The sequence below is a fragment of the Cervus canadensis genome, chromosome 22, assembly GCF_019320065.1.
Source record: "Cervus canadensis isolate Bull #8, Minnesota chromosome 22, ASM1932006v1, whole genome shotgun sequence".
NCBI classification, from domain to species: domain Eukaryota; kingdom Metazoa; phylum Chordata; class Mammalia; order Artiodactyla; family Cervidae; genus Cervus; species Cervus canadensis.
In genome coordinates, this window is record NC_057407.1 from 48,282,384 (window position 1) to 48,307,886 (window position 25,503).

A 25,503-nucleotide genomic window follows, 5' to 3' on the forward strand; every position below is an offset into this window, starting at 1 on the left:
GACTGTCCGAGTACTAGCAGGGGCATGAGAAAGACAAATGATCATCAGAGCAGAGAGACTTTCTCCTTGGCCTTGAGCTCAGGAACAAATCTGTAATCAGTGCCCAAACACCGGGAGCACAGAAGGTCATAATAAGCAGTATCCCCAGTGTAGCTGTAAACACAGTGTAGAGCTTTCTCCACCAGCGGTTTTTCCTGGACCAACGCTCTAAGCATCACCAGAGATCTGAAAGGCTCTTCAGGACACCAGGCAATGGAGGTGCTGCTTTCTGATAATTCAGATCAATCCAGGATAAGAGTTAAGAAATGTACATTGAACGTATCACTGCATCCCCTCTCTCAAACATTATAAAGAGGATAAGACAAAGCCATCTCTCCTTAAAAACATTTAAAACGAAAAGCATTTGTGTTTTCTCCCCCTTTCCTCTTAGTGTTCACGCCCCTCTTCTCCCTGCAGTTCAAATTATTAACAGATAAACTGAGGCCCAGCCTGAGACTCTCGGGGTTGGGGGTAGGAAAACAGTGTCTCCGTGGGACTCCTTCCTATTTGGCTTTTTCCATCCACTGTGGGTGCAGCCTGGGCCCTTTTGCCACTGTCCACACGTGCCAGGAAAATGTGATCAATGCTTGGCTCCTCACCACCCAGGAAATAGCCAACACAAATGTAACACACAGAAGTATGAGCGCCTCCAAAAGTCCAAGGTCACCCCTGCCGAAATCCCATCAATAATCAGCGTGGGCCTTTCCCCAAAGGGCAGAACCTCCCAGCCCAAGATATAAGCTGCAGGCATTTCTCGGTGCCCTGCAGATTGGCACAGGCAGGGGGGTAAAAGAGTCCTCAGGATCTGTGACAAAAGTCTGTGCCGAACTAGTTTCCACCCACATGTGCCCAGGTTCCCATGGTGGTGTCCCAACGCTGGCGGGGATGGGGCTAAGTCTTCTCCCGCTGCTTAGAAGTATCTGTCTCTGTTATCCTAGGCTGCAAAAATAAACATGTTCCCAGAAAGTTCTCTTCTTATCCTCAACGCTGGGCTAAAATTCATGTGGTGTCAACAACTCAAACAGCTTTGATAACCAGGGTCACTGATCTTCAAGTCAAGCAGTCGCCTTCAGCCAGAGAAGTTTGGGACAACAGGGCCATGACCGGAAGGCCACGGAAGCACATCCAGCTTGGGAGGCAGCTGCCCACTCTGTGCAGGGAAGGCCCAGCTCCTAGCGAAGGCAAACCCAAGTGACAAGGTCAGCGGGAGGGCAGGGGAGGGGTGCAGGGCTGCCTGACCCCTTCAACCGCATTTCCTGCTTGGCCTCCAATAGCTGAAGTTCCAGAAACAAGAGAGACCATGAGTTCAAAGACCTCCGTTTAGGCAGTGCAAAAGCCTGGGAACTGAACCAAAGGCCAAGGGCCCCTGTGGCTGGAGATGGCGTGGCCAGGTCAGGACTGAGCCCTCCAGACCGCTGACGCTCTGCTCCCCGCAGCGCTCCACACACCAGCCCCACTGCTGCCCGCACCACGCTTCCCTTGGGCTTTGGGGCCCAGGGCCTGGGATCCCAACAGGTCCTCTGGTTCCACTGGGAACCCGGAGCTGGCACGGCCCCCTCTCACCCTCTGCATCCCTAAACTTCCTCCTCTTCGCCCCCCAGCCCCAGTGTCCTCGTCCTTCTTAACTCTCCAGCTGGAGATACCCCCTCTCCAGGACTCCTCCTCTCCCCTAGCTCCCCGAGACCATCTCTGATGAATTTTCATTTCTGCAGTGACCTGACTTTCTCCTCCCACTGTCTAAAGAGGTATTCTACAGACAAACACACACACACCCAGAGCCCACAACCGCAGCCCCACACTAGGCACACCTGTGAGCTGTGCCTAGTCGTTCAATTGTGTCTGACTCTTTGTCACTCCATGGACTGTAGCCTGCCAGGTTCCTCTGTCTGTGGAATTCGCCAGGCAAGAATACTGGAGAGGGTTGCCAAGCCCTCCTCCAGGGGGTCATCCCAATCCAGGGGTCAAACCCAGGTCACCTGCACTGCAGGAAGATTCTTTACCATTCTTTACCATATGAGGCACCAGGGAAGCACATCTAGTCCCCTCAGAAACATACTAGTTCAGTTCAGTTCAGTCGCTCAGTCGTGTCCGACTCTTTGCGACCCCATGAATCGCAGCACGCCAGGCCTCCCTGTCCATCACCAACTCCCAGAGTTTACTCAAACCCATGTCCATCAAGTCGGTGATGCCATCCAACCATCTCATCCTCTGTCGTCCCCTTCTCCTCCTGCCCCCAATCCCTCACAGCATCAGGGTCTTTTCCAATGAGTCAACTATTCGCATGAGGTGGCCAAAGTACTGGAGTTTCAGCTTCAGCATCAGTCCTTCCAATGAACACCCAGGACTGATCTCCTTTACGATGGACTGGTTGGATCTTCTTGCAGTCCAAGGGACTCTCAAGAGTCTTCTCCAACACCACAGTTCAAAAGCATCAATTTTCCGGCGCTCAGCTTTCTTCACAGTCCAACTCTCATATCCATACATGACCACTGAAAAAACCATAGCCTTGACCAGACGGACTTTTGTTGACAAAGTAATGTCTCTGCTTTTTAATATGATGTCTAGGTTGGTCATAACTTTCCTTCCAAGGAGTAAGCGTCTTTTAATTTCATGGCTGCAATCACCATCTGCAGTGATTCTGGAGCCCCAAAAAATAAAGTCAGCCACTGTTTCCACTGTTTCCCCATCTATTTCCCATGAAGTGATGGGATCAGATGCCATGATCTTAGTCTTCTGAATGTTGAGCTTTAAGCCAACTTTTTCACTCTCTTCTTTCACTTTCATCAAGAGGCTTCTTAGTTCCTCTTCACTTTCTGCCATAAGGGTGGTGTCATCTGCATATCTGAGGTTATTGATATTTCTCCCAGCAATCTTGATTCCAGCTTGTGCTTCTTCCAGCCCAGCGTTTCTCATGATGTACTCTGCAGATAAGTTAAATAAGCAGGGTGACAGTATACAGCCTTGACATACTCCTTTTCCTATTTGGAACCAGTCTGTTGTTCCATGCCCTGTTCTAACTATTGCTACCTGACCTGCATATAGGTTTCTCAAGAGGCAGGTCAGGTGGTCTAGTATTCCCATCTCTTTCAGAATTTTCCACAGTTTGTTGTGATCCACACAGTCAAAGGCATTGGCATAGTCAATAAAGCAGAAATAGATGTTTCTCTGGAACTCTCTCGCTTTTTCAATGATCCAGTGAATGTTGGCAATTTGATCTCTGGTTCCTCTGCCTTTTCTAAAACCAGCTTGAACATCTGGAAGTTCACGGTTCACGTATTGCTGAAGCCTGGCTTGGAGAATTTTGAATATTACTTTACTAGCGTGTGAGATGAGTGCAATTGTGCGGTAGTTTGAGCATTCTTTGGCATTGCCTTTCTTTGGGATTGGAATGGAAACTGACCTTTTCAAGTCCTGTGACCACTGCTGAATTTTCCAAATTTGCTGGCATATTGAATGCAGCATTTTCACAGCATCATCTTTCAGGATTTGAAATAGCTCAACTGGAATTCCATCACCTCCACTAGCTTTGTTCATAGTGATGCTTTCTAAGGCCCACTTGACTTCACATTTCAGGATGTCTGGCTCTAGGTGAGTGATCACACCATTGTGATTATCTGGGTCATGAAGATCTTTTTTGTATAGTTCTTCTGTGTATTCTTGCCACCTCTTTTTAATATCTTCTTCTTCTGTTAGGTCCATACCATTTCTGTCCTTTATCAAACCCATCTAGCATTGGCCAAATTGAGGCTATGTTCTAAAAACATTCATGTGACCATCCCATCCCATTACTTCACATGGCACATGTCTGAGGCAGACCCCATGGTTTGCCTCTTCCAGTGGATTCTTTCTCGGGCAGCCCCCTTTCCACTGGTACCACCATTCCCCAGAACCCTGGCATAAAACCTCCTTCCTCCACCCCACAGTCCTCTGCTTGCCCAGCCCACTGATACTGCCTTCACATTCTCTGACTTACCTCATCCTTTTGATTCCTGAAGCATGCCCCTCCCCAAGCTGCCCTGTCATTTTGAGGCAGGACCACATCACAGCCTTCAACCTGGCCTCCCTCCAGGCTCTCCCACTTCCAGACTCCTGGGCACAAGACCAGCCCAAATAGCCTTTCTTACAGCACGGCCACTACTGTGTCTGTCACCTGCTTGCAAACTTACAGCGGTTCCCTGTTGCTGACTGGGTCGAGTCATTCTCACTAGATCTCACTGGAGGAATAACAGCCATAGAAATTGCACCATCTAAATGCTCATTGAGATGGAAGATGGGTGACCTTGGCCTACAGCAGGATGGTATTTCAAACCAACGAGGATAAAGAAACTGTTTCACAAACCAGTATCAGAACAACCAACCACTTACTTAGGAAAACAATGTTCATTTCCCTCATACAATATTTGCAAACATAAATCCAAGATGGATTAAAGATACATTTTTTAATCTATAAAAGTGGCGTAACAAAATACAGGTGACCATTTCACACTCTTAAGATGGGGATGACCTTCTTAACAGAGATGTCTAGAATCCAGAAAGAAAAAGATTGTTAGATCTGAACAAAGATGAATGTTCACTGTCTGTAAAGATACCATGTGTGTGCTAAGTCTCTTCAGCTGGGTCTGACTCTTTGCAACCCCATGGACTGTAGTCCACCAGGCTCCTCTGTCCCTGGGATTCTCCAGGCAAGAATACTGGAGTGGGTTGCCTTGCCCTCCTCTAGGGGATCTTCCCGACCCAGGAATCAAACCCGCATCTCTTACATCTCCTGTGTTGGCAGGCAGGTTCTTTACCACTAGCGCCACCTGGGAAGATGTGGTGTGTATTTTACTACCAAAAAAAAAAAAAAAAGCATGGACACAAGGAGACAAATTCAGGGCCAGCGTATCTCCAGGCAATGACCATGGCTCTTCTGAAGGGTGATGGCAGTGGTGATTAAAGCTGTCATATCTGGGATGTACTTTGGAGGTTAAAACAACAAGACTGTGTATGATTAGAAGTAAAGTAAAAAGTACATTTTTTTTTTTTTTTTTTTGGCCTGAGCAGCTAGCTGGATGATGGGGGCACTTACAGAGCCTGGCATGGAACTTTTTCCATGGCAGACCACCATAAAAATGAGAAATGAGGAGCTGATGTGAAGAGTAAACCGACAATGGGTGAGAATCACATGAGAAAATAGTCCCAGTAAATGGGCCACCAACCAAAGGTCAAGATCCGACAGCACAGATCATAAGAATTCGAATTCATGGTTCTTCAGAAACTGGGAAAGGGGATGGTTGGAGCTCTGCAGAAAAACCAAGTCTCTCCACTAAGGAGAAGGATTGCTAGGAGGTGATGTCTGGATGCTTAATGTAGCTTCACACCTGCTGGCAAGAAGACACAAACTAACTGGGTGTTGTCTCTCTCCCATCCCCTTGAATCAATTCCTACCATAGGCCTCAGGGTCAAACTGACTCCTGGAGAAACCGTCCAAATGGGGATCCAAATGGGCAAGCTCACCCCCTCTGCCCAGTGGTCTCCGGCCAGCAGGTGCCCCCACCAGTGTCAACATGCTTCCCTGGATGTAAGGACCAGAATTCACACAGAGATCAAGGATGGGGCTGGGGGGCGCGGGGGGATCAGAAGACCCACCTCAAAGGGCCCCCCAAACTCCCATCAGCCAGGAAATGAACACCCACGAGAGAAGAGCGGCCCAAACAGCGATACCCACCTCAGTGAAGAAGCCCGCTATCCCAGCCTGGCAGGAGCCGTGTTCTTCTCCGTACTTCTTCTTGTACTCTAGAGGGGGTGGGGGGGCAGAGAAGCAGACCACAGCCTTGTCAGTATGTGCCAGGCGTGTGTGGAGCAGCCCGCGCGCTGGCCACGTCCCCGCGTGCGGCCGTGGGCAGGGCCTAGGGACGCCGCCCAGACTGGGGCGCAGAAGGAAAGTCTCAGGAATCCACCAGACCTCAAAAATCCAGGCTCCGGGGCCATCAGGTAGCAAGGCTGCCAAGTGCCCCAATGGACTTCCTTTGCATGTGGGGAAGGAGGAGCAGCAGCCACCATAATTAAGTGGGAGGCTGGTGACAATTACTCCATTCAGTCCAGGAAGGATGGGGAGCCCCAGGAGGAAGGAAGAGCTGAAAACACGACCCAGAAACGGAATGGTGTGGCCATCGCAGTGTGGGGTCCTCTGGGAGACAACGAAGCCTCCCTAAAAGACACTACTTCCAGCTGGAGGCAACATGCCTTCCACCTCCCTCAGAGCCCAAGAGCTGCAGGAAGAGGGCATTCTGCTGGATTGGCCCCAGCACACGGTGACACCATCACTCTGAATTCCTCGTGTGGAAGGAAAAGGGGAGATCTCTCCAGGCCAGAAGAAAGCACTCTTCCTCCGCAGTTTCCTCAACTCCCGTTACTCCAACCGAACAAACGGGAACTGTGTTGCTACTGTTTCATATTTCCCTTGGCATTTTAAGTTTAGCAGGTTCTGGGCCCTGTATCAGCTATGCTCACATATCATTTCATCAATCCCTCATCCCTGGGAACTCGTGTGGCCATTTGTAAACAAGCGAAACCCCCAGAGGCTCAGAGAGGTTAAGTGACTCCTCCAAGGTCACACAGCTAGTAAATAGCAAAGCCAGATTCTACCCAAGTTCAGCAGACTGGGAAATTCACATTCTTTCACCTCTGTGACTGATCAAAGGTTTTGCAAAGTGAGTGGTTACACAAAACCCAGAAGCTGAATAGCCATTTGAAATAAGGACAGGGGTAAAGGCATGGAAATGGCATGATGTCCAGCTTAAGTGATTAATTACCTGTGAAACTAACTTGGCTGGATACAGGCTCAAGGCAGCCTCTGGGCACCTTCAGGTCTAAGCCACCCAGTAAAGCAACCCAGTGACCCTCCCATGTCACTCCCCGCCTGCCCGGCTCCAGACAAGTCTCTCCTTCCATTAAAAGCAATATCGTTCATTCTGAAACACAAAGTAAATAACACAAAGGGACAATGAGGCTGTGATTGCAACACAGTGCCACTTCCTGCGGTCCAGAGCATGTCCTGGAAGAGAAGCGGGGGAAGGGCTCAGGGGAAATATACAGAGTAATTCAGTTTCTAACAACACTCACCACAGAGCCTGGTAACATTTTCCAGTAAGTGGCCATTAACCAACTGCTAAATTACAACGGAATGTCAATGGAGTTACTCCTCTTCCAGGCGCAGGCTAAATCAGTTCCTTCTGCCTTGCCTTGTTATTACAAAGAGAACTCACAGCCCTGACAGAAAGCAACCCAGTGACGATGGAACGCACTTCTCAGCAACATCTTGCACCCAGAACCGGGAGCAAGGCTTACAGCAAAGTCATAAACAGATCCTGCATCAAACTGTATGATGGCAAGAAATCACAGAAATTAATAATAAATCCTATATCAAATAGCACAATGGCAAAAAGGATCAGAATGCCCTAACTAGAACAAACAGTCACATTAAATGTGGAAGGTCTGGCAAAAAGCATATCCACCCACCAACTCTAGGGAGGGTCCCAACCCCACCCCAGACCAAAGGCCAGCAGGGGAAGCCCTTTGACGCAGCACCCTTGCCTCAGCCAGTATCTTAGCATCCATTATTCAGAGGCCAGCCAGGCTCCCTGAGCTGGGACAGCTTCTTCCAAAGTCTGTGGACCAAAGACACAGGAAGCAGGCACCATCACACAGGCTCCAATGGTCCTAAAACCCCAGGGTTTATACCTGCCTCCTTAGGATGCTCGAGGGCAAGGAATCAACCACATGGGGCTCCTGCCTGGTACCCAAGACTCCTGATGAGACGACAGACCAGGTTCTGACTGTCCAGAAATGTCTGTACTCTGGTTAACCCCTTCAACCTGGAACAAGATCCATTCCCATGCTTCCACACTCCTGGCCCCCACCCTACTGCACCACACACTTGAGCGGGCAACTGTGGCAACTCCAGTCTAGCAAGGCTCCACTGGGATGTGTATCTGACATTTCACATTCCACAGCTTTCCAGAACCCCTCCCTCAAGCTTCTCTGCCCAGGTGACCTTGTAGGTAAAGTGATCCCCTCTCTCCATCTCAAAATGTATTCATCACATAGTTTATTCTACACCAAGACAAGTTCACTGATCTCAGTGACCCCGATACCAGCCCTGTACAAGGTATGGTGTGTGCAGGTGAGGCTTTGCCGAGGAAAGGGGTGGACGCAGTTGTCTGTGCCGACACAAGGCCCTGAGCGGAGAAGCAAAAGGACCCAGCACATTCCTCCAGACGCTGAGCACCTAGACTCTCCAATCTGCTCACCTTGGACCTCTTTGCGCCCTCCCAGTCCTGCCCTCTGACCTCCGGTCCGTCAGACTTTATGACCTCCACCCCAGCCTTGCTTGAAGAGGAGCTGTGTCCTGGGTGCCAGGAACCCTGCTTCTCCAATCGGTGCCATCACTGACCCAGAGCCCTGAGGATGACGGTGGAGCACGCATGGCCAAGGATGCACAGCATGGATTTTTCTGGACTTTCCAAACCCAGGTTGGTTGATTCTACCTTGGGCAATTCCACCTCCCTCTTGGGCCGCAGGAGGAACTGGAAAGAATACTCAGAAACAGTTCTTCAATCCCTGCCTACCCCGTTGGCATGATCCCCCATGAACAGTCGTTAAAGATCTGAGAACATGGGTGGGATAGCCATGCCCAGCACTCCTGCGACAAAGTGCTCTTCTTCTAAAAGTCAAACTCCTGTGAAGAAGTGACGTGGGCAGCCTTTACACAACACTTCAAAGCTATTCCTGAACAACTACATCTTAAGACTAGGTACCACTCTGCAAGCAGGGCCACCCAGACCCCAAGTCAAGTTCTGTGCCTGGCCTGCCCCTTTTCAGTAAAAATCAAACACCCACATTGTGCTGGCCTACCAGATATTCAAAATCCTGATTCAGTGAGAAGTGATCTAAGAAAGCATCTGTAAAGTGAGCCAGGCCACACAACAGATAGACCAGCACCTCAGGGTGCAGCGGTGGGCCTTACGGGCTGGGCTTGGGCTATGGGGGCCTGCCCAGGAGGCACTGAGTCCTGGACCACAGCATGTCCCAGCTGTTTTCACTCTTTTGAGTGTTATTTCCGTGAGTTAAGGATACCACTGATTCCTTCTGCAAGAAAAAAAGAAAAAAATATATATATACATATATAAAATAAGATATGGCATCCAGTCCCATCACTTCATGGCAAATAGATGGGAAATCAATGGAAACAGTGACAGACTTTATTTTCTTGGGCTCCAAAATCACTGCAGATGATGACTGCAGCCATGATTAAAAGATGCTTGCTCCTTGGAAGAAAAGCTATGACAAACCTAGAGGGCATATCAAAAAGCAGAGACATTACTTTACTGACAAAGGTCCGTCTAGTCAAAGCTATGGTTTTTCCAGTAGTCATGTATGGATGTGAGAGCTGGACCATAAAGAAAGCTGAGCACAAAAGAATTGATGCTTTTGTGGTGTTGGAGAAGACTCTTGAGAGTCCCTTGGACTGCAAGGAGATCAAACCAGTCCATCCTAAAGGAAAATCAGCCCTGAAAACTCACTGGAAGGACTGATGCTGACGCTAAAGCTGAAGCTCCAATACTTTGGCCACCTGATATGAAGAGCTGACTCAGAACCCCTCCCTCCTGGAAAAGACCCTGATGCTGGGAAAGACTGAAGGCAGGAGGAGAAGGGGACAAGAGAGGATGAGATGGTTGGATGGCATCACTGACTCAATGGACATGAGTTTGAGTAAATTCCAGGAGTTGGCGATGGACAGGGAGGCCTGGCGTGCTGCAGTCCATGGGGTCGACAGGAGTCAGACATGACTGAGCAACTGAACTGAACTCGTAATATATATAAATAAATACAAATACACAATATATAAAAACATACATATGATACATAAATACGTATTTTAATATTTTGTATATTTTGCTTATATATTATATAATACACTAAAATATTATATATATATATCATATATACGTTTATATGTAAATATAAAGAGCAGGTTGAAGTTTCTCTCTAAACCAGTTCTAAAACATAGGCCTTTCTTTAAAAAAAAAAAAAATATATATATATATATATATACATATATATATATATATATGTAGGGCAATCTATCATACCTATATGCTAGAAAGCTTGCTTTTGCTTGTCTACACCTGAAAAGCAGGAGAGCCTCTATGAGAAGAGGTGGGTGTGGAGACAAGGGGCGGCCCCACCACAACACAGCCAGGTCACACACCCTTGCTCCGTGGACAGGCCCAAGGAGCACAGGGTGGAGGGCTGGGACAGGACCTCCAGTCTCCTGAGTTCCCAGGAAGAACTGCCCCTGCACACACAGAGGCAGTGGGCCACTCAGTCTCCACCCACTCAGCCTCCAATTGCCCTGAGGACGTGGCCGGGCAGGGAGGACCACAGCGTGCCAGCTGCCTTCCTCTCCGCTGTAGAACAAAACGTGTATCCACCTCGGAGCAGCAAGAGAGAACCGGGCTTGGCGGGACAGCCGCTCACAGATGCTGTAACAAACCCGACTCTGTTAAACGTGGGGGAACTCAATCAGGGAAGCAAGGCATGGTGGCCTAAACATCCCTCGGAGGAGCTGGGAACAGGCTGGAAAGCTCTTTCTGATGTGGGTGGGTCTGAATTACGTGGCCTGCGTCATACACTTTGATTCATTAAGATGTATGGCTCCTCCAGCCTAAAAATGGTAGTATTTTCCTTGGTTGAGCTGCTGGTTTCATTAAACCCTGTCTAAACAACACGCAATTCAGAGAGGAAAAAGATACTGGTTTCCAAATGTTCACAACCCGCAGCTCGATGCATGGAGCTTACACTAATGAATTTAATTCATTCAAGAATTAGGCTGGGTGGGGTCGCTTCCTGCACTCTTCCCAAAACACTGGTGGGATAAAACCAATCCATGGAAAGATCAAGATTTACTATACAGTGTAACATATATTCTTCCTACTGAACTCTTCTTTGTATCCATTCGAGAAAGTTTCATCTTTGAAAGCAAGTCTTTTTAACACATCAATTTAAAAGCTATCTTTCCATAGTTTCTTACCTTAGCCATGAAATAAAATACCAGACGGAAAAAACTGCTTTCCACTCTTCATGTCTAAATTTTTGCTCAATTTCTGAGTGAATACTAACCAAATGATAATTAAACAATTTGATTATACAAATGAACTTTTATATAAAACAGAAAAGGGGCTTCCCAATGGCTCAATGGGTAAAGATTCCACCTGCAATGAAGGAGATGCAGGAGACACAGGTTTGATCCCTGGGTGGGGAAGATGCCCTGGAGGACAAAAATGCAACCCACTCCACTATTCTTGCCTGAAAAATGCCATGGTCAGAGAAGCCTAGCAGGTTACATACAGTCCATAGGGTCACAGAGAGCTGGGCATGACTAAGACATCACCAGATGGTCAATACCGAAATCAGGTTAATTATATTCTTTGCAGCCAAAGATGGAGAAGCTCTATACAGGCAGCAAAAAAAAAGACCAGGAGCTGACTGTGGCTCAGATCATGAACTCCTTATTGCCAAATTCAAACTTAAATTGAAGAAAGTAGGGAAAACCATTAGACCATTCAGGTATGACCTAAATCAAATTCCTTACGACTATACAGTGAAAGTGACACATAGATTCAAGGCATTAGATCTGATAGACAGAGTGCCTGAAAAACTATGGACAGAGGTTCATGACATTGTAGGAAGCAGTGATCAAGACCATCCCCAAGAAAAAGAAATGCAAAAAGGCAAAATGGTTGTCTGAGGCGGCCTTACAAATAGCTGTGAAAAGAAGAGAAGCCAAAGGCAAAGGAGAAAAGGAAAGACACCCATCTAAATGCAGAGTTCCAAAGAACAGCAAGGAGAGATAAGAAAGCCTTCCTCAGTGATCACTGCAAAGAAATAGAGGAAAACAACAGAATGGGAAAGACTAGAGATCTCTTCAAGAAAATTAGAGATATCAAGGGAACATTTCATGTAAAGATGGGCTCAATAAAGGACAGAAATGGTATGGACCTAACAGAAGCAGAAGATATTAAGAAGAGGCGGCAAGAATATACAGAAGAACTATATACAGAACTATATATAGAAATAAAAAATATACAGAACTATACAAAAAAGATCTTCATGACCCAGATAACCACAATGATGTGATCACTCACCTAGACCCAGACATCCTGGAATGCAAAGTCAAGTGGGCCTTAGGAAGCATCACTACGAACAAAGCTAGTGGAGTTAATGGAATTCCAGCTGAGCTATTTCAAATCCTGAAAGATGATGCTGTGAAAATGCTGCACTCCATATGTCAGCGAATCTGGAAAACTCAGCAGTGGCCACAGGACTTGAAAAGGTCAGTTTCCATTCCAATCCCAAAGAAAGGCAATGCCAAAGAATGCTCAAACTACTGCACAATTACACTCATCTCACACGCTAGCAAAGGAATGCTCAAAATTCTCCAAGCCAGGTTTCAACAGTACATGAACCGTGAACTTCCAGATGTTCAAGCTGGATTTAAAAAGGCAGAGAAACCAGAGATCAAATTGCCAACATTCACTGGATCATCGAAAAAGCGAGAGAGTTTCAGAAAAACACCTACTTCTGCTTTATTGACTATGCCAAAGCCTTTGACTGTGTGGATCACAACAAACTATAGAAAATTCTTAAAGTGATGGGAATAACAGATCACCAGACTTGCCTCCTGAGAAATCTGTATTCAGGTCAAGAAGCAACAATTAGGACTGGACATGGAACAACAGACTGGTTTCAAATAGGAAAAGGAGTACGTCAAGGCTGTATATTATCACTCTGCTTATTTAACTTATATGCAGAGTACATCATGAGGAAGCACAAACTGGAATCAAGATTGCCGGGAGAAATATCAATAACCTCAGATATGCAGATGATACCACCCTTACGGCAGAAAGCGAAGAAGAACTAAAGAGTCTCTTGATGAAAGTGAAAGAGGAGAGTGAAAAAGTTGGCTTAAAACTCAACATTCAGAAAACTAAGATCATGGCATCTGGTCCCATTACTTCATGGCAAATAGATGGGGAAACAATGGAAACAGTGACAGACTTTATTTTGGGGGGCTCCAAAATCACTGCAAATGGTGACTGCAGCCATGAAATTAAAGGATGCTTGCCCCTTAGAAGAAAAGTTATGACCAACCTAGTAAGCGTATTCAAAAGCAGAGACGTTACTTTGCCAACAAAAGTCCATCTAGTCAAAGCTATGGTTTTTCCAGTAGTCATGTATGGATGTGAGAGTTGAACTGTGAAGAAAGCTTAGCGCTGAAAAACTGATGCTTTTGAACTGTGGTGTTGGTGAAGACTCTTGAGAGTCCCCTGGACTGCAAGGAGATCCAACCAGTCCATCCTAAAGGAAATCAGTCCTGAATGTTCATTGGAAAGACTGATGCTGAAGCTAAAATACCAATACTTTGGCCACCTGATGCGAGGAGCTGACTCATTTGAAAAGACCCTGATGTAGGGAAGGTGGGAGGAGAAGGGGATGACAGAGGATGAGACAGTTGGTCGGCATCACCGACTCAATGGACATGAGTTTGGGTAAACTCCGGGACAGGGAAGCCTGGTGTGCCACAGTCCATGGGGTCACAGAGTTGGACATGACTGAGCAACTGAACTAAACTGAAGCGACTAAGCATGCACAAAACAGAAATACAGAAATAGACTTAGAGACACAGAGAACAAGCTATAGCGACCAAAGGGGAAGGGGGAAGCATAACTTAGGAGTTTAGTATCAACACATACACACTACTCACTATACATAAAATAGATAAGAAGCAACAAGGACCTACTATACAACACAAGGAACTATACTCAATGTTTTGCAGTAATCTTTAAGGGAAGAAACTGAAAAGCCTCAGTTTTCTCATCTGTACAATGGACATAAGGATAGTTACTCCCCACTGATGTGATTATCTGGTAAGATCATAAATGGTCAGTACCAAGCACAATACCTGGAACCCAGAAAGTGCCTGCCTGAAAAATACTTGGTACCTCTCAACCTGTCAGTGTCTCTAAAAGGAATAAAGCTTAAGATATCATTCACATAGATAAGCAATTTTAGAAGAGGAGACTCATAACATTTGAATAGCTATAAGGAAACTGTTAGAAGGCAGAGTTTAAGTGGTCAACAATTCCACACAACGTATGGAAACATGTTTGACGTGTAGAATATTTTTGTGCCCACAATAAGAATTTTGTTCACACCAAAGGAAAGGCTTGATGGGGCTCCTTGAGCCCAAGAGTCTCTGAAAGAGATCTGGCCTCCTCGTCTGGCTCGAGCTGTCCCCTCCGGTCACCCTCCAGCTTCCCCTCGCAGGGTCCTTCTCTGCATTAACAGCCCATAATATGGGACTGCATGTGCTTTTTTTTAATTTGCTGTATTTATTTAAATGAGATAATGTTTATGAAAGCTCTTTGGAAACCATAAAATCCTATGTAAATGTAGAGCTCTTTTTTTTTTTTTTTTAGAGCTCTTTATTTAATAAAAATTTATGTGTCTTGTTCTTGAATTTTTAAATGGATTAATTTAGGCTTTTATGGTTCTCCTCTAAACAAAAACACAACAAAACGAAACCTCAGTTGCTTTTCATTTGTAAATGGACCTTGATTGATTTGTATCCCCTGTGGAGCCACAGGCCACAACATTAGAAGAACCTTCACATCTAAATAGGGGATCTATTTCCTTCTCTAGAAATAATCTCTGTTGTGAGAGATGCAAAAGAAATTAGGAATTAAAGGCCTGGCCACCCCCTGATAACAAAGAAAATGGCACAGAAATCTTGGGAATCCATGGGACCATTTTAAGGGACAGTAAAATTAGACAGATTAAGACCCCAACCATTCCAAACTTGAGAACATTTAAATATGGCATAATTTAAACTTTAGATCCTCTACATAAAGAGGAGCGCTTACCAAGCAAATAAATTGTGCAAACAGGATTTTCAAAGATATTTTTAAAAAAATAATCTTTTCAAGGAATCTTAAAATCTTTTTAGCAATTCCCAGCTTTCTACCCTCCATTATTCATTAAAGCAGGATAGCTGGACATCTTCTGTGAAGACTAAAGGACACAAAAATAGTACTTATTAAGTTAATTAGAAAATTCCCTTTTACTGAATGCTCACTCTGAGCTAAAAACTTTGCTAGGCACATTATATACTTCAAATATCTCTTTTTTATTTTTTTGGCCGCACCGTGCAGCTTGTGGTGTCTTAGTTCCCCAACCAGATAACCACAGAGAAAGCACAGAGTTCTAACCACTGGACTGCCAGGGAAATCCCAAATACCTCTTTTTTTTTTTTTTAATTTATTTTTTTTTATTAGTTGGAGGCTAATTACTTCACAACATTTCAGTGGGTTTCGTCATACATTGACATGAATCAGCCATAGAGTTACACGCATTCCCCATCCCGATCCCCCCTCCCAAATACCTCTTAAATAGGGATTAATCTTTCCATTTTAAAGAGAAGGACACTGAGGTTCAGGAGGAGGCGGGGGAGTCTACCCAAAGTCACCCAATCAGACAGTCGGAGCTATGGGTTCAGTCATAGGAATGAGTGAGTGGTAAAGTCAGATTCTGAAATCAGATCTAATATACAGTGGTACCCAGCTGCACTTACCAGTGTTTGATTTGGAATATGGTTTGTTAATTTAGGTGAGCTGCTCCCAGATTATTTCATATTAATGAGAATAAAATGATGACTTGTTCACAGACCTCTCCTGCCAAGCTCTGGCTTCTTGCCTCCGTGGACTTGAGGGCAAAGGATGAAAGAAATCCCTGCACTTGATTTTATCAATGCACTGACTTCCCTCTGGGGAATACTAAAATCCCAAGAGTCAGTTAACACTAACTAATGCTTTAGTGTGTGCCCTTTAATTTACAAAGAGTTGTCCCCGTCTGTCCTCCCACTAAACTTCTCATCTTCTCACATGTGTTGATAAAACCGAACTCCATATGGTAGTAATGATGTTCTCATACCAGATGAACGGTATGACTTAGGGGTACGCTCCATCCGCTTATTTTGTGTCCTAAATTCATTTTTGTTTCCAATTCTCTCTACATTTCCTGGTTCCAAACAGAATATTCTGATAGCATTTCCCACCCAATGAGAAACAGGAAGCACCTGAAGAGCCAGGAGAAAAATGAATCTGTGCCAAACCAAGACACTTTTTAAGAATTAAAATGTTTGAGATGTTATAGACAGGTGCCCACATACTTAGAGGCTCCCCAAATTAAATCAACCTTCTGACCTTCTGGAGAGAACACGGCTGACCCTCACCAAGACCCACAGTCGGGCCATGATTAGAGAACAGTGTACAGTCTTTCTGAACACCTCCACCTGCATTTTCGCAGAGGCTTCCCACAATAACCCTCAGAGGTAACTGCAATGGAGGCATTACCGTGTCCATTCCCATCGAGGGCCCAGCTAGAGTGTGAGGCCACAGAGGCAGAGGCCTGGGAGACGGGGCCACACCCAGCCCCACCCTTGGGTCTTTCCACTCTTCCTCCCCTGCCCAGCACCCACCATTCCTCTTTTCCATGGGCCCCAACAAGCTGCCAACTCTAGGCAGGTCTGTCTTTTTAGTGGCAAAATGAAATAATCCTGCCTTAATGCAACCTCGAACGTGGAGGCAGCCTGGGCCCTTGGAGAGGTGCCCAGCCATCTACACGGACACAGAATTCTCTTCTCACTCAGCTCTGCCACTTTGGAGACACCATGTTCCAACTCTGTTTTCCCCTATAGATGGGGAACTTCTTGGGTTTTATCCATCGGTACTTAGCACAGGGCATAAAAGGTATTCAGTACTTAATAAAACTGAGTGGACTCTATCCCTGGTAGAAAAATTAGTCATCCTACAGTAATTAACAAACTCTTGCTTGGCAGATAGTATATTAGCAAACTGTCGTAGTTGTTGTTCAGTCATTCAGTCGTGTCCGACGCTTTGCAACCCTGCAGCGGGCCAGGCTTTCCTGCCCTTCACGACCTCCCAGAGTTTGCTCAAACTCATGTCCATGAGTCAGTAATGCCATCAACCATCTCATCCTCTGTTTCCCCCTTCTCCTTCTGCCCTCTATCTTTCCCAGCATCAGGGTCTTTTCCAATGAGTTGGCTCTTCACATCAGGTGGCCAAAGTAAGCCACCTGGAGCTTCAGCTTCAGTGTCAGTCTCTCCATTAGCACATATGTTATATTAACATACATGTGCTTGGCACATACAATCTTCCCTCAGTATCCGTGAGGGACTGGTTCCAGAACCCACGCAGGTACCACGACAGAAGGTGCTCAAGTCCCTTCAGTAAAATGACAGAGTACAGCTGGCCCCTCATGGCCCTGGGTGCAGAGGGTCAATTGTAGTACTTACTATCTATCTACCTACCTGTCTGTCTGTCTAATCTGCGTATGCCAGGCATTGCTCTGAGAACTTGTAAGCTTTAACTTAATCCTCTCCAGAGCCTCATGAGGTAGGTTAATGCTCCCAAGAGGCAGTCACTCATCTGCAGTCATGGCATTCACGAGTGTCAGAGCCAGGACTGGGGCTCTGGGCCCAGAGTCTTGTGCTCTTAGCCACTACACGACTTGGCCTCCTCATTATGCAGCGTGTAATCAAAACTGGGCCTAAGCAAGCCAGCCCACATCTCTGAGCATCAGTAAAGACAAAGAGGCCAGGCTGGGTGGTATCTGAAAGGTTCTGTCAAACTCCAAAATACTTCCCTTGCACTTCACCACCACATGATCCCCTACCTGGAATAGACAGCTCACGTTACTTGAGTTTTTCCACATTAAGAGAAAATGATGGTTGCCTTAAATTTAGACCACAAAACAGGAAGATGGAGATCCCAGAGCTGGAGCACAAGCAAGGGCCCTAAGTGTGGCCTGCAACCCCCCACCCGCCGGTCCCTCTTCAAGAAAACTGAGCATCTGCCACCCCTCACCTCTTACAGGACCAAGAACTACAGAGACGTTCTGTTCAGTCCCCCACTGTTCTAAGGGGCTGCTCATACCCCAGTGGTCCTCACCCAGTCCCACCCAATACTCCCCGCTCAGGGCACGAAAGACTCAGGATCCTGAGGTGTGTGCCCCCAGGAAGGGGAAGAAAGCTAGGGCAGAGGGCATGACCACTTTGCTACTTCCCTTGCTGGTTCCAGCTGGTCGTCGTTAAGTCAAGGATCAACCACAGAAAAGAGTGTGATTCTGGAGGCTGGAGCCCATCACTCAGCCACTGTTGCACAAGGAATGTGGGTTCCTGGGATGAGCCTGAGACAGTCAACTATCGTCACATAAAAACCAAGAAATCTCCTTACAAACGATGACAAGCATTTATTTCTCACAAGCACATCTACAGATCTGCTAGGGATTGGATGACCTGGCTGGCCTCTGGCTGCAGGTTTGGGGTTCAGTCTGTTACACATGTCTCCCTTCTGGGACCAGTGAGCTATGGAGAACACGTTGAAGGGGATGGTCTGAAGTAACCAGAGGGGCGGGTGGAAACCCATGAGGCCTCTTTAGGCCTGGACTCGGAGCTCACACTCTTCTGTGAATGATGGACACGCGCAGCAGATGTGACAGCCTGCCACCTGTCTCACACAGGCTTTCACAGGCTTTCACGCTCCTGCCATGGTCAGCCCAGAGCCTCCAGCAAAGGAGACAGGCAGGTGCTCTTGAGAACACTGACACCCAAAACATTCACGTTCCCCTCCCCTGGTGACTGGACCCTTGGGACAGTTCGTTCCCCTCCCCTGGTGACTGGACCCTTGGGACAGTTCAGTCACCTTCTCTTCTTTTGAGAGGGTTAATGACTGGCTCCTATTTAAAGCTCATTTAAACCAGAAACACCAAAACACAAATAGAAATCCAGTCCCTCCGACCTCCAGGGGACAAAATGATTCACTGAGGTCAGACAGACGCAAAACTCAAAACCCAGCTCTATGCACCATCTGCTGTTTGAGTGACCTTTGGCAATTAAACACATTCTCACCTGTACCAGGAGAAAAGCAACACAGAAGCCCACTCACAGGAGCCCCCCAGGCCCCCTCAACACTTCTGTGACGCGGCCTGACTTCCACCTGCCAGCCAGCACCCGCATCTCTCTGCCTGGGGACTTTCCCTGCCCACAAACGTGGATACAGTAGATACAGACCCAGCTCCTCCTCCCTCCAGCAGGAGAATTAGGAAGCCTGTGTCCTACACGGGCCCTGAGATTGCATCCCAGTGGCCCAGACTAGTAACTCATGGGGAACATCCACACATGTGCTGCCTTCTCCTTTCTCTTTTTCCTGCTCCCCACTGGGGTTCTGGAATAACTTTCAAAAGCAACTAACCCAAGTGAAGAAAGATACCAAGTTTGCATGAAATGAGAGAATATATAAAAGTGCCCAGGCCAACCACATTCTACTATTGACTCACCCACTCCGGCTGCCAGGTAACAGATGCTTTGAAAGAGTGAGCCACGGCAGCTAAACATTCACGTGGACATGCGACCCCAGCTGCCTCGCCTAAGGGCAGTCCTCCTGCTTTCTGACACCTGTGGGGGTGTACAGAGGAGTCGCCAGGGGTGGCAACCTGGTCCTATTTCACAATATACCTTCTGGGAAAACCAGAGTCCTGGTTCTATTGCATAACTAGTGAGTTCAATCCCCACCACCTCCATCAGTCCTACCAACTCTCTCACTGACCAATCTTCCCCAACCTGACGAGCTACCCAGTCAGCAACAAGCTGGGGTGGTCAGGACACAGTCCTGGCCCCTTATCTATATCTGATCTATCCCTCCCCCTCTTGACTGATCACATCACCATCCATTTTTCAGGTGAGGGTTCCCTTATGACTGTGGCAATTCTGAGATAAACAGGGCCAGAGTTCAGCTGCCTGGCATGCTCCTGCCAGAGCTGATCAGATGCTGACGTGGGATCAAAGAAAGGGTCCCCCTCAAGGAGCAGAGGGTCCGTGCCTCCTGCAGGGACCCGGCCTTTCCCAGGGCCCCTCTTCCACGGCCACAAAATTGGAGGCCCAGGGGAGAGGTGGCCATGGGCTAGTGGAGATTTCTGTCCAAACAAATAAATTAGGGAAGGAATTAAAATATAAACAGCCAAGCATTCAGCTCACTTAAAATTAGGCTAAGAAAACCCTCAGAGCACAAGTTATAAAACTGCAGTAAGCGACACTGAACCCTTAAAGCTCAAATTCAACTAAGCTAAGTCATGATGTTCAATGGTCCCAAGCCCAGACATTAGAAGCTTCTAAGCAGGGAGGCTGAGAAAACATTTTCCTTCCCAGACTCCAAGTACCCCTTGGTGAGGAGCTCTCAAAACCACGCTGAGGGTGCACCGAACTCTCCGGCATCTGCCAGGGTGCGTGGGCTGGATGAGAAGGAAAACCAGACTTGAGATGTCACAGAGTGACTGAACCCTGGGCCTTCTCTTCCCTCTGTCTCAGGACATCTGTCCACAGGTGTGGCCAGGAGCTGTCTCGGGAGTCTTATGACCATCCGGAAGCTGCACAGGACTATGGAGACCATCTGAGCCAACCTCTGAATTTTCAGGGGAAGGAAAGAGGCCCAGAGAGGGAAAGCAAGTTTCCCAAGGCTGCACAGCATCTGGCAGTGTCAGGAAACCAAGAGGCTGGTGAATTTCAGTCTGAGACTTCATAAAGCTTGGGGAGTACCATGGGCTCTGTGGCATAGATGGGCAAGGCTGGGCAAGGCCTGGAAATGCTGTCCCTTCCCACCCTCCTCATTACCTGATCCTCAGACACCAAAGGGCCACCTGGGGACACGGTGCAGCCCTCCTGTTGGAGTGTGGAAAGCAGCGGGGAGTGTTTGGATGGTGGTGTGGAAATGGGTGGGGGTTTTCTGTGGGCTGGGGGCAAGGGAGGATCAACCGGCACTCACCTTCATAGCAAGGGATCAGCGTCCTGCCTTTGGCCTGGAGGTTGGACGGGATGATGTAACAGAAGCCGTGGGGCAGGATGTGGTCTGTTTCATAGTAGATGTTCTTCCAGCGGTGGGCACAGGCCTGCGGGACAGAGAGAGGTTCAGAGCAGGACAGTCAGGCCAGTCACAAAGCAAGGCCCAGCAGTACCAGGCAGTTCTGTGGGAGGAGAGCGGCAGAGAGGGGCTGGGAAGCCACGTTCTCTCCCACCCACCCCATCAGCAGACTGTGGGAGCTTGCTCAGGGGTGCCCCTGGGAGGTGGCAGAAATCAACAAACATATAAACGAATGAGGAGCATAACAAGTGCTGGGGAGAAAGGACACGGGGTGATGGGCTAAGAATCTAGGCGTAGGGAGGACGGTTTTCACCTGGAGGCCAGGGGTGGCCGAAAGGATGAGAAAGAGCCAGACAGCCTGGGCACAGAGGGAATATCAGGGGCAATGCAGAAAAAGGCTTGGAGGGTCAAGAGAAAGAAAGGAGGCCTGTGGAGCTGCTCTGGGGGAAGCTAAGGTCAGAGAGAGGACAGGGGCAGGCCCCAGAGATCTTGCAGACCTCAAGGATGACTGACTTTAGTGGATGTGCCAATGGAGGGTCTCACACAGGTGAGTGGTGTAGTCTAACTCACAGCTTGGAAAGATAACTGAGCTGCCAAGTGGAGACTGTAGGTAGATGAGGGTGGAGGTGAACATCCAGGTGAGAGATGCTGCTGCCTGGACCAGGATGGGGGCAGTGGAGAGGGGAGAAGAGGGTGACCTCAGGATGCAGAGGTGGAGCTAATGGGCCTGAGGACCAAAGGACACGCTGAGAAAAAGCTAGAGACAAGGGGTGTTGCTCTGCCCACAACAGACCCTGACCTTCACAGCACCACCTGCTTGCCCACTGGAGCAGTCACTGGCCTCCATCAAACTTGAGACCCTTCAGAGTCACCTGGAAGTCTCGCTAAATCACACAGCACTAGACCCCACCCCGAGAGCTAGCTTGGCCAATCTGCAGGGGCCTGAGAATCTGCATTTTAACAAGTTCCCAAGTGAACCGAGGCCACTGATCTCTGAAGCACCTTCAGGAGGTCCTTTTCAGGTTCAGGGCAAAGAATTTGGTTGAACCATAAGAAACTGCTGATATGTGACTGTTTTATATCATTAATCAGAAGTAAATGTTTGTTGATGGTCTTTTGAAGTAAATTTACATACAGAAAAAAGCAAAAATCTCAAGTGTACCGTGCACAGATCTCAAGTGTGCGTGTTTGTCAAAGCCATCGAATGAGTTTTGACAAACACATACATTCCTGTAACCAAACCCTTAGCAAGACAGAGAGCATTTGCATCTCACCAGGATGGTCCCTCGGGCCAAGAAGTGGCCAGAGCCCGCCCCCTCAAAGAGGTGACATCTGAGTAGAGACCTGGAGAAAGTGAGGGAGCAGCTGGGAGGGGCCCCGAGATGGGCAAGAGCTTGGCACGAGTGAGGAGCTGAGACCGACCCTCTGGTCATCTCTGGAGGGCAGTCTCCCAGCACTGGGGTCACACGTGCCAGGAGACGCCAGGAGGGACAGTTCTGAGAGCCAGAAGCGGGAATACAGACACACGTCCATTCCCACCAGCCCCGGACACACCCAGCCTCTCGTTCAGATGCACCTGCAAGGCCAGTGAGAAGCCAGACTGCTTGCTGCAAAGTTGTTTACTCTGCCCAGCCCTCCCCACTGCTCGTGGACATTCACACTCAGGAATCAGGTTGCTTCACTCTAGCCAACAGATTCATTTTCTTAAAATACTGCATTTTAAAGTAATCGGTTTTTAACTTATTTGTTTGTATCAAACACACGGTTTCTATAGGCTGTAACACTCACCATTTGATTTTCCCAGGTGGCACAGTGGTAGAGAATCCACCTGCCAATGTAGGAGATAGAGGAGACCCGGGTTTGATCCTTGGGTGGGGAAGTAAATGGCAGCCCACTCCCCTGGAGTGGGAAATGACAACCCACTCCAGTATTCTTGCCTAGAAAGTCCCATGGGCAGAGTTGCCTGGCAGGTTACAGTCCATGGGATAGCAAAGAGTCAGCCATGACTGAGCACACATGCAAGCAACATTCAGAATTTACATGGTCCACATCTGACCTCTTCTGCAACCCTGGAAGGTGGGAAGATGTCTTAGAATTCCCATTTTCTATATGGGAACCCTAGGTTTTAGACAGTGTTTTGCTTAAGTTCCAGAGCTGGTAAGGGCTGCAAACAACACGGAAACCCAGATTTCAGAATCCTCCTTATCTCACTCGAAAACATCTCCAACTTATAACTCCCAACTTCCACCTAAGAAGCCATCAAAACCCACCCTTTGGGGCAGGTCCAGGTAGCTATTGTCCTTACAGCCTCCCCAAAGGTCTTAGGACTCCCAGAAACGACCTCTCTGAGGTTGAACGGGACGCCAAGGCCACTGGATGAAGGGAGTGTGGCTCTCAAGGGCCTGGGTATCCCTGAAGTCACTTGATGAAAAAAATCACTGCCTGCCAACCTCTCTGATCTTCATCCCTCCAAGCAAACCACCCAAGGGCCACTGACAAGGCCACTCCCTATCCATGAGAAAGCAAAGGAACTCAGAGCGGCAGGAAATCAGCTTGCCCACACTCCTGCCTCTTGCCCTACGACAATGAACGTGAAAAATAATCTCTTGTTATTCCTTATTCTGCAAACCACCTCCATTCCTCCCCATGAGGTGCTGTTCTGTGCTTCTAGCACATCCGGATAGACTGAAATGATGTCAAGTGAGAAGCTAAACAAAGCTATCATGCAGTGGATAATCACTCCATTCCACCAAGTTTTTATTTCCAACTAAATTCTGATAGCTTCCAAACTTGAGTTGCTTACCATTCAATTAGCTGGTAAATCATTTATCTTTTAGTTTACGGATCTGGCAAAGCCCTAGGGCTTACCCTGTTTTTACTGTATTTATGGGTTAGAGGGACTGTAAAGGGAGGCGGCTGTTTATCATGATGCACCCTGACTCTTATGAGGATGGATCTTCTGTATTTAATGTCCAGCTTATTGCCTTTTTTTTTAAGTGTCATAAACTATTTAGGGAGTGATCTTGGGGAATTCCTAAAAGAGCCAAAGATTGCATTCACAGCAAGCTAAACTAAAATTAAGGCATTCTGTGAGGTCAGAGATCAAAGAGTCAAAGGCAGTTTGCATGTAAGAAAACAAGGAAAAGTGTCTCTGAACATAAATTACAGAAAGAAAAGGCTGTTTAGCCCTGATTATCCTTCTACATACACACATGTCAATCTGACTCCAACATTAAGAAAAATTCCTAGGGACTGTCTCCAAAGCATTAAAATCTCTATCAATCTTTCCAAATGAGTTCTGCTGTGAGAGAGGAAGGGTGGGGGGCAGGGAGGAGACAGGGACTACCAACAGGAAAAAGAGAGCACCCTCTGGAAACAGCAAGACTTACTCCAACTCAGATTCCAGAAAATTATAACAAAAGGGGGAAAGGTCTAGGACCACCCCACATCTTAGCATCTGACACATTTCAAGTTACAAGGGTTGTTTTTGCTACCAAAAGAATAAGAAGGAAATAAAGAAGCCATTTATTTTGAAGGCTTTTTTGTGGTATGGAAATGTCCTTCCTGGATTAGGGGTCAGGTTCTGGGCCCCTCTAGATAGCTCTGCCCCCACCCCACCCACCCATTCACCATGCATTCACCCACACATGCATTCACCATGCACAGACGACCAGAGCTTTTCCCACGCCTCAGGTCTACCCAGCACAGTCAGGAGCAGACAGGCTGTCAGCCACTGAGAACACGGAATACAGGAGATCAGGGCCCTGACACCATGGATTCCACCCCCCCTTCAAAAGGAGGAGGGGGTGGCCTGGGAGGCCCAGGGCTGGTGACTTCTGGGGTTCTGGGAAAGTCATTCTAAGGATGTCCACCTCCTAAAAATTCATCAAGATATACACAGCTGGGGAAGGGGCGGCAGGAGCCACGTCAGGCTGTGAAGGTGGCAAGAAGAAGCCCCTGAAGCAGCCTAAGAAGCAAGCCAAGGAGATGGAAGAGGAAGATAAGGCATTCAAGCAGAAGCAGAAGCAGAAGAAACTCGAGGAGCTAAAAGCAAAGGCTGTGGTGAAAGGCCTCCTGGCCACAGATGGAATTAAGAAATCTGGCAAAAAGCAAGTTGTTCCTTATGCCTGAGGCAATGATGACTCTTAGTTGCATTCCTGTTTAAACATCTGGATCTCCTGCCACCTATAGCTAGAATGAAGTGTTGTCTTGGAACCTATTGTACATTTAAGAGTAAACTTTTGTTAAAAAAAAAAAAAGTTATAAAAAAGATGTATACAGATGATTTGGGGCATTTTTCTGCATGGATGTTATAGCTCAACAAAAAGTTTACTTAAAAAAAAAATCAGGAAACAAAGCAACAGAAGTAAATGCAAAGTATATCCTGTGGCTTTGAAAAAATGGCCAAGATGAGAAGTGGTGAATAGAA

The 25,503-nt window shown here is 47.3% G+C and overlaps 2 protein-coding genes across 2 annotated transcripts in view; one reads left to right on the forward strand and one right to left on the reverse strand.

The window, feature by feature from the left end:
* The window catches only part of ITGA9 (integrin subunit alpha 9), a 347,591-nt gene that overhangs the window by 295,676 nt on the left and 26,412 nt on the right, over positions 1–25,503 (reverse strand). The window contains exons 4-5 of the mRNA XM_043442046.1: positions 20,979–21,102; positions 5,747–5,814 (exon numbers count right to left, since the gene is read on the reverse strand). Of these exons, the coding sequence (XP_043297981.1) occupies positions 5,747–5,814; positions 20,979–21,102 (192 nt within the window). The remainder of the gene's footprint in view (positions 1–5,746; positions 5,815–20,978; positions 21,103–25,503) is intronic.
* LOC122424988 (translation machinery-associated protein 7-like) lies at positions 21,689–25,205 on the forward strand. Its single transcript, XM_043443264.1, has 2 exons — positions 21,689–21,712; positions 24,966–25,205. Exons 1-2 carry the CDS (start codon positions 21,689–21,691, stop codon positions 25,203–25,205), a joined length of 264 nt encoding a protein of 87 aa, XP_043299199.1.